We start from the raw sequence: 13185 nt of genomic DNA on the forward strand, positions 1-13185 counted from the left end.
AGTTTAGATAGCTGGCAAGACTAACTTACCAATCTAAAAAATGTTAGCTGACATGGGCTAATTGAGTCACTGTCAGTGACTGACAACAAGAGAAAAATTGCTGATGCACAACCAAATTTCAAATTGCAACTTCTGTATTGTACTATTCTAACTCTCAACATTAAGTTGAGACCCCAACTGTTTTTCTTGGGGGGGGGGGTTCATCTGCGGGCCTAGAAAATGGGGTCCGTGGCCACCAGTTGCCCATCCCTGCTCTAGCACTAGCTGACACAGCCGATCAATCATTCACCCATGCAACCACCCCCACTTTCACTAGGCCTGCCTTCCTACCTGGGCTCAACATCTGCTCTCTCAACAGATCTGCTCTCTCATTATGGCGGCATACTACAACATCTGTGCTCTAGCTGGCTGGAGAGGGCCACATGTCAATTTGTTTGGATTATATCGCCTCCAAACATATTGGGATAGCGTATAACTAGTGGACGGTTAACTTCCATTAAAGCAAAACCCCACATTCAGTACTGTCTGTGCCTACCTGTGTTTCTGATCCCTAGACGCTAACAAACTGTGTATGACAGCTAGATAACAGTCTCTCTTTCTGTGTGTGTGTGTGTGTGTGTGTGTGTGTGTGTGTGTGTGTGTGTGTGTGTGTGTGTGTGTGTGTGGGATTAGCCTTGAGGTTGGGCACATGGGAGATGTGTAGCCTGCCATGATGGCACTATTGTCAAAGTCTTTCCAGCATGCAGACCGGAAATTGAAAATGTGTGCATAAGTGACCTCAATTTATGATTTTTATAAAATGACACAAGCTCAAGGACAAGTGCAGCATGCACTCTGGGCATGTGACAGCAGCGCCATACAGTAACAGGCTGCAGGTGCTACAATGTATGACTAATCTAATTTGATTAGTTTGAATGGCCAGAATCTAGAACAGATACACTCTTAGAAAAAAAAGTTCAGATGCCCCAAAGGAGAAAGAACCCTTTTAGGTTCCATGGTGAACCTTCTGTGGAAATGGTTTTACATGGAACCCAAAAGAGTTCTACCTGGAACTAAAAGGGTTCTACTTGGAACCAAAAAATGGTTATTCAAAGGGTTCCCCTATTCGGGCAGCCAAAGAACCCTTTTAAGTTCTACATAGTACCTTTTTTTACGAACAGTTTAGGGATTCAGTTTGAATTAAATTATATTAGATTGATTGACTGTGTTTGAAAAAACAGTATCCAAATATCACATCAACTCTATTAATCTGTTGCAATTGTGGTGGGTTGTAGAATATTTCTGCATCCACAAGTGCGAAAACCTGGCAAGAAACACCTTTCTCCCATTGCTATTAGACCGCACTTTATCAAGGGCATGGAGCTGCTTGTTTACAATGAAGTAAACTCTAACAGGCTGACCACACCACTAGCGTCGCGAGCGTTGCAAAATAAATGTAGAAATCTATGTTATTCAATTATTGCACCCACACTGCTTGCGTTTGCCAACGAACGTCTGCGTTGCCAAGGGCTAAAATAGAAATCAGTTCTATTTCTGATGCAGATCGCGCTGCAAGTCCTGCCTCTCCCATCTCCTCATTGGTTATACCCACGTGGGTGACTGAAAGACGAACGAGGTCAGTGGCGGTAATGCACCTAATTTATGAAAGTTGCCAATCGCAATATAAAGTCAAGAGAAGAAAAGGCGTGGAAGGAAGAGAGATGACTAGAAACGATTCGGTTGACCGGTTTGTGTGTGGATTAATTGGTGGAGTAGAGGACCTTGTGCATTTCAGGTAAAATAACAACTCAATGTTTATATCCCAGGACAAATTAGCTAGCAACAACAAGCTAGCTAAATAGGACAAATTAGCAAGCAAGCGCAAGCTAACTAGCTAAATTGCCATGAATGTTTAATGCTTTTCGACCTGTCCTCAAATGAATATAATTGGTTCAGAGTTTGTTTTGATATTTTGTGTCGTGGTCACCTTTGGTGTGGGGGAAAAAATACATGTGTGCTCGATGGGTTCCGTGTTAGGGAGAGACTTGAACCGTCTCTGAGGTTTGATTTTAAAACATTCCCATTGAATAATAGTTCTTATTGATATTAATTTGTCAACACTCAACCAAGATCACAAATACACATGACACTGAAACAGCAGGGGTAGCCTATTGTCTACTTCTAAATAAACCCACGTTATTCTCTTTTCCAAACCAAGACACAAAGCCATTCTGGAAGTTCAGTCAACACAATTAGAGACTGGGGGAGGATATCAAGATGTCCTCATGCAGCCCGACGCTTGTGCATCATATGATGGATCTCTGCTCTTATGAATCATTTTGCGATGTCTACCCAGACCTCATTTTCCTCTGTTTTCAGTAATGGAAATGTGCATGTGTCTGGATGGAGCTGATTAAGTTGCTTCTGGGAAGGAAGGCTCACGTTTATCGCTTAGAGGGGGTTTGTCATTAATCATCCAGCACTTACTCTGACACGTCACTGTAACCACTCACCACATACGGCAATTTGTTCTGGCCCAATGTATTTACATTTCTGATGGCCACCGGGTTTCTGGACAGTATTAAAGCAGGATGGATGGTAGAGATGGAAGACGTGTGTCTGATGTTATCTTACTCATCTAAAGGGTGAAACATCAATTCTCTGTGCTTCTGTTGGGGTGAGGACCTGTAAGCCAGCTGTGTCGCCGGACCAATGCCAAACCAAGCATCTCCATGGCATCGCTCTCTCTCTCTCTTTCATCTCTCTTCTCTCTCAGTCCTAATAAAGCTTGTTTACAGTGCATTAGATGGCCAGTACTGTACTGTAAGATATCCAATGAGTGTACAAAACCATAGGAACACATTTCTAATATTGAGTGGCACCCCCTTTTGCCCTGAGAACAGCCTCTATCTGTCGAGGCATGACCTGCAAGGTGTCGAAAGCATTCCACAGGAATGCTGGCCCATGTTAACTCCAATGCTTCCAACAGTCGTGGCTGGATGTCCTATAAGCGGTGGACCATTCGGGAAACTTTTGAGCCTGAAAAACCCAGCAGCGCTGTAGTTCTTGACACATTCAAACTGGTGCGCCTTGCACCTACTACCATACCCTGTTCAAAGGCACTTAAATATTTTGTCTTACCCATTCACCCTATGAAAGGAACACATACACAATCCATGTCTTGTCTCAAGACTTAAACATCCTTCATTAAACAGTCTCCCCCCCTTCATCTAAACTGATTGTGAAGTGGATTTAACAAGTGACATCAATAAGGGATCATAGCTTTTACCTGGATTCACCTGGTCAGTCTATGCTATGGAAAGAGCAAAAAAATGTGTTGTACAATCAGTGTATGTCCTACTGTGTTCACTCAAGTCATGGTTCATATTCTATGCAGGTCTACCATCTTGGGTTTAAAAATGTGAGTGGTTGTTTCAGGTGTATGCAATTAGCTTTCCCTAAAACAGCCCTTAATCTCCCCCTGCTATGCGTCCTACTCCTGCTGAGTGTCACCAGAAAGAAAGGCACAGCCATCCATAGAGAAGACATTTAATGGTAGGAACAGCCTTCTGTTCTGGTAGCTCTACCTGCTGTCATGGAAACGGCAGCGTACTACGGGGAGGGAGAGCAATGGGAGTGGTACAATGGGGGCCCTGTAACCATTCAGAAGGCCTTGTGATTAAAGGAGCCAATAACAACTGCTCTGTAACAGGTTAGGGGACAGAGAGAAGCCACACATGGCCTGTTGCTTCTGTGGTTTGACTGTGGTTTTCCTACGCTGTTTTTGATGCTGCCATTTTTTATTTTATGAATCGCATTGTAATGCTTTGCCATTGTCAGAATGCTATTCTATGATGTATCCACAGAAGAAGAAAAAACACATCCTGTCCAAGGTTACAGTGGTCTACCCATTGTGTGAAAACTAATGGAGAGTGATACAGTACCTCCAACTGTCTCACTTGTTGATCAGATTATAATGGACATCCTCCAAAATACCTTCATTGTAAAAGACGGGAAGACACAAAGGTGAAGAAAGATTGAGCAAAACATTTCTTTAATTCTCCATCAAGACCAATAATTAGAACTAATTGTTCTTTCAAATATACTGTGTTTACGTTTAGGGAGCTTCATGTAGCCTACAATGAAAACAGGTCTGAACAGTTAAAAAAACAGATACCAAAGTCCAATTTGAATGTTTCCATTGGCATATCTTTGAAGGGTATTCCTACGACTAGTCATTGATCTTGAAACGGAATTCAATTTGGACCAGCCTCGCCAAACAGATAAGGATCACATGGGACGAAAGCCAATGCTATTTCCCTCAACCAATGAATCCCCATCCCTCTGTCCACAGTCCCAGTCACACTATCTGGTCTCACTCTAAAGGTAGCCTAATTTCTCTCTCTAGAAAGCTGCTGGTGAGAGGTGCTGACAAACAAGCTAGCAGATATGAATTTCTTTCGTCAGTTCAGCAGAGGATTTTTTTAATATATTTCTTTCAATTATAGCCGTATCAAATCCAGTGCCAATTAACGAGATTTCATTTAACTTAATTTGGCACACAGCACATGCCACTAGCAATTACAGTAAACACAAGGAGAGGGTGTGTTAGATATGGCTCACTGACTGTAGAGGGGAGGAGATGTCTCTTTGTATTTAGCACTCAGCTACTGTACATTACTACTTTCTATCCGCTCTCTGTTCCTCATCTCAGGTGCTGACTTCACAGACGCCCAATCTGACCAGTCAGAATCTGGCCCTAAGAAATATCCCTCCTTCCTAATAAAACAAAAAGCTGCTACTTAAAAACAGCTTTGCCCAGCACCTGTGAATGCATTTATTTTCTCTCAGTCGTGGGACTAGTGGAAATCCCAGTTGATGTGATGGCCTTGCAGGGTTGAGGAAGTGTGATGCTGTTTCAGTGTAAATAGGCTGATGAGACAGCAACACTAGCCAGGGTATAGGTCAAACCAAAAAATCAAGAATAAGACTGGTGATTGGACAAAACCTGAAGAGACATGGTAGTCACACAGAACCCTCAGCTGCTGCTGGGTGACATGGGAACTGGGAAGGCCTGTTGGCAACTGGCAGTCTCACCCGCAACACTCAGTATAGCCAGTCTGGACTGAGAAGGGAGGAAAGCTGTTTTTCACTGGTGTGGATGGCCAGATGATGGACCAGACCACCCCACCCCTCGGGTTCCTGAGTGGCACAACGGTCTAAGGCATTGCATCTCAGTGCTTGAGGTGTCACCACAGACACCCTGGTTCAAATCCAGGCTGAATCACAATCGGCTGTGATTGGGAGTCCCATAGGGCGGCGCGCAATTGGCCCAGCGTAGCCCGGGTTTGGCCGGTGTAGACCGTCATTGTAAATACAAATTTGTTCTTAACTGACTTGACTAGGTTAAAAAAATAAAACAAAAATACTAGAAAGAATAAATATATATATTTTTTAAATACTAATAAAAACCACAAAAAATATAAAGAATATAAATTAAATCTGGGCCAGCCAGGAACACAATGACATTACTGGGATGCCACAGATATGCCACATGGAGAGACAAATTTATAGTGTTAAACACTCAGTACTATAGACTCCCTAGGCCTAGTCCCCACAAAGACAGCCCAAAGAGGACAAGTCATAGTACTCGGGCCATGGATAGTGTCGCATAAAAGGGCAATCAATAACTGTGGTCAATAACCATGGATACATGAATCTGAAAGGAATCTAAGAAAGACTGTGTGTAGCTCCGTCTGGCTCTATTGAAACAGATACTGAATAGAAATACTGTATGATAAATAATAACAGTGACTCAGTCAGTGAATGGCACTGGCAGTGAACAGCAGAGTAGGCCTAGTTCACTTTTCTAACGAGGGCCGAGCAGCTCCTGGCTCCTCTCCTTTCAGATGTGCCTGCTATGAAAGGGATATGTGGGGCCTGGGCTCCACAGGATTCATTAGGTTTAGGGCAGGATAGTGTGGAGATCAATGTTATGCTGAAAATGGAAATCACTACTATACAGATCCCATTACTGACTCCCATTAGATCCTCTAACTCCGTGGTCCAGGTTAGAGGTCGAGCGATTATGATTTTTCAACGCCGATACCGATACCGATTATTGGAGGACCCAAAAAAGCTGATACCGATTAATCGGACGATTTTTTAAAAATGTATTTGTAATAATGACAATTACAACAATACTGAATGAACACTTATTTTAACTTAATATAATACATCAATAAAATCTATTTAGCCTCAAATAAATAATGAAACATGTTCAATTTGGTTTAAATAATGCAAAAGCAAAGTGTTGGAGAAGAAAGTAAAAGTGCAATATGTGCCATGTAAGAAAGCTAACGTTTAAGTTCCTTGCTCAGAACATGAGAAGAAGCTGGTGGTTCCTTTTAATATGAGTCTTCAATATTCCCAGGTAAGACGTTTTAGGTTGTAGTTATTATAGGAATTATAGGACTATTTCTCTCTATACGATTTGTATTTCATATACCTTTGACTATTGGATGTTCTTATAGGCACTTTAGTATTGCCAGTATAGCCTCCGTCCCTCTCCTCGCCCCTACCTGGGCTCGAACCAGGAACACATCGACAACAGCCACCCTCTAAGCAGTGTTACCCATGCAGAGCAAGGGGAACAACTACTCCAAGTCTCAGAGCGAGTGACGTTTGAAACGCTATTAGCGCGCACCCCGCTGACTAGCTAGCCATTTCACATCGGTTACACCAGCCTAATCTCGGGAGTTGATAGGCTTGAAGTCATAAACAGCGCAATGCTTGAAGCATTGCGAAGAGCTGCTGGCAAAATGCACGAAAGTGCTGTTTGAATTAATGCTTACGAGCCTGCTGGTGCCTACCATCGCTCAGTCAGACTGCTCTATCAAATCATAGACTTAATTATAACATAATAACACACAGAAATACGAGCCATAGGTTATTAATATGATCGAATCCGGAAACTATAATTTCGAAAACAAAATGTTTATTCTTTCAGTGAAATACGAAACTGTATTACATGTTACATTGCACAGCCTTCATGTTACATTGCACAACCTTCAATGTTATGTCATAATTACGTAAAATTCTGGCAAATTAGTTCGCATTGAGCCAGGCGGCCCAAACCGTTGCATTTTCCCTGACTCTGCGTGCAATGAACACAAGAGACGTGACACAATTTCACCTGGTTAATATTGCCTGCTAACCATTCTTTTAGCTAAATATGCAGGTTTAAAAATATACACTTCTGTGTATTGATTTTAAGAAAGGCATTGATGTTTATGGTTAGGTACACGTTGGAGCAACAACAGTCCTTTTTCGCAAATGCGCACCGCATCGATTATATGCAATTCAGGACACGCTAGATAAACTAGTAATATCATCAACCACGTGTAACTAGTGATTATGATTGATTTATTGTTTTTTTATAAGATAAGTTTAATGCTAGCTAGCAACTTACCTTGGCTTCTTACTGCATTCGCGTAACAGGCAGGCTCCTCGTGGAGTGCAATGAGAGGCAGGTGGTCAGAGCGTTGGACTAGTTAACTGTAAGGTTGCAAGATTGAATCCCGGAGCTGACAAGGTAAAAATCTGTCGTTCTGCCCCTGAACAAGGCAGTTAACCCACCGTTCCTAGCCCGTCATTGAAAATAAGAATGTGTTCTTAACTGACTTGCCCCGTTAAATAAAGTTGTAAAAAAATAATACAAATAGCCAAAATCGGAGTCCAAAAATACCGATTTCCGATTGTTATGAAAACTTGAGATTGTCCCTAATTTATCGGCCATTCCGATTAATCGGTCGACCTCTAGTCCAGATAGGGTACAGTGGCATCCGTACAAAGACAGAGGCATGCATAGAGGGAACTCCAAATGGGACCTATTGCCAGCCCAGCATCGCCTCTTGACAATTAGGAGATGAGTAAGAGTTGAAGATAACGGAGGAGAGGGAAGAAGGGCATATAAAACCAAATTGCAAAATCCATATTAAACAGCAGTGTTGCAATTACTGAGACTTTAGGGAGGAAGCATCTGACTGAGATTCTCAATGAATTCATCTTAATAGATGTGAAGAGATGAAGGGGAGTAATAGTTTGCTGATGAAATGTCTTTCTAATGTATATTATGTATCACTATTCTGATATGCATCTCATAAATGTGTATTAATGATTTACACTATATATACACAAAAGTATGTGGACACCCCTTCAAATTAGTGGATTCGGGCTATTTTGCAAACACCCGTTTCTGACAGGTGTATAAAAACAAGCACAGTCATGCAGTCTCCATAAACAAACATTGGCAGTAGAATGGCCTACTGAGAGCTCAGTGACTTTCAAAGTGGCACCGTCATAGGATGTCACCTTCACAACAAGTCAGTTTGTCAAGTTTCCCTGCTAGAGCTGCCCTAGTCAACTGTAAGGGCTGTTATTGAGAAGTGGAAATGTCTCGGAGTAGCAACGGGTCAGCCGTGAAGTGGTAGGACACACAAGCTCACAGAACCGGACCACCGAGTGCTGAAGCACGTAAAAATTATCTCAACTCGGTTGCAACACTCACTACCGAGGTCCAAACTGTGTCTGTAAGCAACGTCAGCCCAAGAACTGTTCGTCGGGAGCTTCATGAAATGGGTTTCCATGGCCGAGCATCCGCACACAAGCCTAAGATCCCCATGCGCAATGCCAAGCGTCGGCTGGAGTGGTGTAAAGCTCACTGCCATTGGACTCTGGAGCAGTGGAAACCCTCTGGAGTGATGAATCCAGATTCCAGGAGAACGCTACCTGCATCAATGCATAGTGCCAACTGTAAAGTTTTGTGGAGGAGGAATAATGGTCTGGGGCTGTTTTTCATGGTTCGGGCTAGGCCCCTTAGGGAAATCTTAACGCTACAGCATATAATGACATTCTAGACAATTCTGTGCTTCCAACTTTGTGGCAACAGTTTGGGGAAGGCCCTTTCCTGTTTCAGCATGACAATGACCCCATGCACAAAGCGAGGTCCATAAAGAAAGGGTTTGTCGAGATCGGTGTGGAAGAACTTGACTAGCCTGCACAGAGCCCTGACCTCGACTCCATCGAACACCTTTGGGATGAATTGGAACGCCGACTGCGAGCCAGACCTAATCCCCCAACATCACTGACCGACCTCACTAAAGCTCTTGTGGCTGAATGGAAGCAAGTCCCTGCAGCAATGTTCCAATGTCTAGTGGAAAGCCTTCCCAACTCCACATTAATGCCCATGATTTTGGAATGTGATGTTCGACGAGCAGGTGTCCACATGCTTTTGGTCAAGTACTGTGTCTAACAATTTGTATCACTAATTCACTTAATTGTGTATTTTGCTATTGTTTAAAGTTATAGCCTCTCTTTCATGGAAACCAGCTACCAGAGTTGACACTGGCAAAGAAGGGAACAGTTCTCCACAGAACGCTACCCTAACGTAGCAGGCGAAAAACAAACGCCTGAAACTAGTGGACATGCCCCACATTCTGGTCATGACGAGAGGAAAAAAACTGTTTGGAGGTTCTCTTTTGCACTGTTCAGTAAATTTGGAGGAGTTGTTAAGATGGAGTGTTGTCTTGTTAATATTGGACACAATTTCAGAGAGCAAGCTAGCAAACCTGCCGTAGCTAGCTGCTTCCCAGATATTAGCTAGTGTTATCTAGCGATAATAGAATCTCCAACAAAGTTGACAGCAACAAAATTGGTATGTGGAAGTGCCTACAAAGAAGCTAACCTAAATTCACTCACTTTGGTATATCGCCTTGATCCGTACAATTGACCTTTTTTTAGCGCCCCAAAAACGTAAAACTTCCAGATCAACTGTAATGTCAATACCATTGTAAAAGCACACTTTCTCCCCTTTCCAACAAAATAAATGCCATACCTAAACGCTGCCCATTTCTGCTTAATTCAAGAAGACAATGAGCCCCGTCGGGTCTTTTTAAAAATGGCGGGCGGGGAAGCAAAACTAATGCGTGTTAGTGAGAAGGAGAAAATTGTTGTTGTTTTAAAAAAAAAATTACCCCTTTTTCTCCCCAATTTCGTGGTATCCAATTGTTGTAGTAGCTACTATCTTGTCTCATCGCTACAACTCCCGTACGGGCTCGGGAGAGACGAAGGTTGAAAGTCATGCGTCCTCTGATACACAACCCAACCAAGCCGCACTGCTTCTTAACACAGTGCGCATCCAACCCGGAAGCCAGCCGCACCAATGCGCCGGAGGAAACACCGTGCACCCGGCCACCTTGGTTAGCGCACACTGCGCCCAGCCCGCCACAGGAGTCTCTGGTGCGCGATGAGACAAGGACACCCCTACCGACCAAGCCCTCCCTAAACCGGGCGACGCTAGGCCAATTGTGCATCGCCCCACGGACCTCCCGGTCGCGTCCGGTTACGACAGAGCCTGGGCGCAAACCCAGGGACTCTGATGGCACAGCTGGCGCTGCAGTACAGCGCCCTTAACCACTGCGCCACCCAGGAGGCCTAAATTTATTTTTTTTACTCGATCTGTCCAACTTATCACCTTATCGCCTCTAAAATGTAAATAAAACACTAGAGTTTATATAATGTGTCATTACATACCTATTTGAAGGTTTGTGTTGAATTTGAATCGGGTTTTTAGGGCGGTGCTAAAGTGATCTTAGAAGTTAACAGCGGCTTTGAAAATGATGATCGCATGCAATGATGATGCAAAAAATGACTAGGTTTCCCCCCCTTATCCCCGTCACTGTCCATTTCTTGTTTTTAATGGACGAGAGAAGTGCTACACCTGGTGGAGAGAGATTGTAAGGCAGAAATAGTTGCTTTATGCGTGATGTACGTTACGACATGACACGTCAAGATGTAACGGAGGGTCCGTTTTTTCAACTTTTCTCCAATACTATAGAGCCATTACCATGTCGATCAACGCTTGAATAGAAACCTAGTTCACACCCCCGATTTTGAAGTCAACACAGTCGCTACAGTTCCATTAGTTTTCTTTGTAGCCTCGTTTGAATGTTGCGGTTGCGCACATTTGTACGGAATGGGGTGAGTTTACGTTATCCTGTGAAAATTAAAAGTTTTAGTTAGAGCTTCCTCGAATACTTGCTCAGAAAGCTCAATGTTTTCCAGTCGTACGCTAATCCGTTTCACCAGGGACTGTAAACAGCGAGGCTCTCATCCAAAAGCGGAAGTTATGTCACAGGCTCTCCCTTGTGTTCAGAGGGCACTTTCGTTACTGCAGTTTATCTGATGTACTGCCAAAAAGACAATAGAGAAGTTACATTTTTCTAGTCCAAATAAGACACTTTAGTCATTACTTTTGTGCACAAAATAACAATTTAATTACTAAAATATTTGTTGCAGGGTCCTTTTTTTTTGCACTCAGTGTATGAGTGCATCAAAACTGTGATGTATCATGGGTAAAACGTGACCGACTGACTGATCTACAAATAATATTGAGTAGTTATTTATGATGCAAGTTGATTTGTGGATTAGTCAGTCTCACCTTGCCTTCAAAGTGGGCTGCAATGTCGAACGCATTAACATTTTATATTAATATCAATGTCTGTCAAGGTTTTGGATGACGTCATGATGACGTCGTCGCTCCTTCGCTGATCCATGTACGCACTGAGCGCTAGTGAGCGGACAGAGTTGTCCCAGTAAAAACTGAACTAGCAAGATGGCAGCAACCACTTGTAGTTTTATGGCCTCGCTTTTCTCTTTACTCCTACGCCCAGAAAATGTTACAACCATGTCCCAAGCATCAGTAGTGCATTCATTACGTCTTGCAACGGAAACTGTTTACAGTTTAAGAACCAACCAGAAGCAAACTGAGCAAAGGGAATGAAGGGAGCAGGGACCTACCAGAATTTGTCCAAAATAAAACAGTGTTTTGTTGCAAAACGTTTTAAGTTTGGAGTAAACAGTATCTGTTGCAAAACGTTTTCAACAGAATGGCATAATTAATACATCCCGGGTGCGCATAACGGTGAATTCAGACATTCACAAAAAATAAATAATAATACAACTACAATGATAATATAAACGAATTTGTGATGAATACAAACCTTTTCAAAATGTATGCAAATATTCAGTTCTAAGAAAAACCAAAGAAAAACAGTGCCATATTCTCACTGTATGCTTTCGACAGTTGCTACTTCACATGGTGTTATAAAAAAAAGTTGCTAAATCAAAGTGTAAACTCACCTAAACCAGGAACAAAAGTGTTGAGAAATAGGCATATTACTGCTACTGGGAATGGCATGTATGGAATAGCTGCACGCAAAGGTCCTTTCTTCTCTCTTACTTGGACCACAACTCCACTGGTCGAAGAAGTAACTCCCTTTTCATTCATATCGGTGTCTTTCTGGTCCATTTTGAGCATAAAACACGCAAAGTGTGAAATTTTTATCACACTGGATGAGCACACCTCTCCAAAGATGACCAACTGAATGAAGTGGACTGACTGTGTGTGTGTGTGTACGAAGGTAGCACGCAAGCACCGAGTATCTGCTCCTTTACACAGTTTTGTGAACACTGGTGGACTGACTACTTACTGTAGGTTACATAGCCTGATATATTTAAAGCGGCAGTACCCTGCTTGGTGTTTCAAAATATCTACCAATTAATGCCACCGATACACCAAGAATTAGGCAAATAATAATTATAATAATAAATAAATACAACAAACAATATTTGCTCTATTTATATTCATATTATGGATGCACAACTAATGGCCTTTGGGTAGTAGAGAACACTGAATTTAAAACAGATATGTTCCTCTAGCTAAACCTCTCACCTGCAGATTCACATGTGTAATAAAGTGTTGATAAATGTTGAGTACATCATAGGCTAGACAGTTCTGATTGGAGAATCGCCGTTTGCATCACAGAGCAGTGAAAAGAATCTATTAAATCCCGTTTTTAGATGCTACCCCCCCCCCCCCCCCCCCATTTACTTCACGTCTGCTCATTTTGCGTGACTCATTAGCCAACAACAGACAGGTGTAAAAGCAGGGGGGAAAAAAACTGAAAACATTGGATTTAATAGATTCTTGTTCACTGCTGTGCGATGCAAACGGAAATTCTCCAATCAGAACCGTCTACCGATTATGGATGTAGCTTCGAACGCAGGACAAATGCTCCTAGCAGGTGCATTCATTGGACCATGAGTTGTCTCAAACGCAGTCGCTATAGTCTGCCCTCATTAATT

General features: G+C 42.6%; 1 protein-coding gene across 1 annotated transcript in view; it reads right to left on the reverse strand.

Moving 5' to 3' along the window:
- LOC115139386 (protein stum homolog) overlaps positions 1-12508 on the reverse strand; it is a 40833-nt gene extending 28325 nt beyond the window's left edge. The window contains exon 1 of the mRNA XM_029676704.2: positions 12181-12508. Within this exon, the coding sequence (XP_029532564.1) occupies positions 12181-12358 (178 nt within the window). The 5' untranslated portion in view covers positions 12359-12508. The remainder of the gene's footprint in view (positions 1-12180) is intronic.
- Between the last annotated feature and the right edge of the window lie 677 nt (positions 12509-13185).

This window comes from Oncorhynchus nerka, linkage group LG13, assembly GCF_034236695.1.
Source record: "Oncorhynchus nerka isolate Pitt River linkage group LG13, Oner_Uvic_2.0, whole genome shotgun sequence".
NCBI classification, from domain to species: domain Eukaryota; kingdom Metazoa; phylum Chordata; class Actinopteri; order Salmoniformes; family Salmonidae; genus Oncorhynchus; species Oncorhynchus nerka.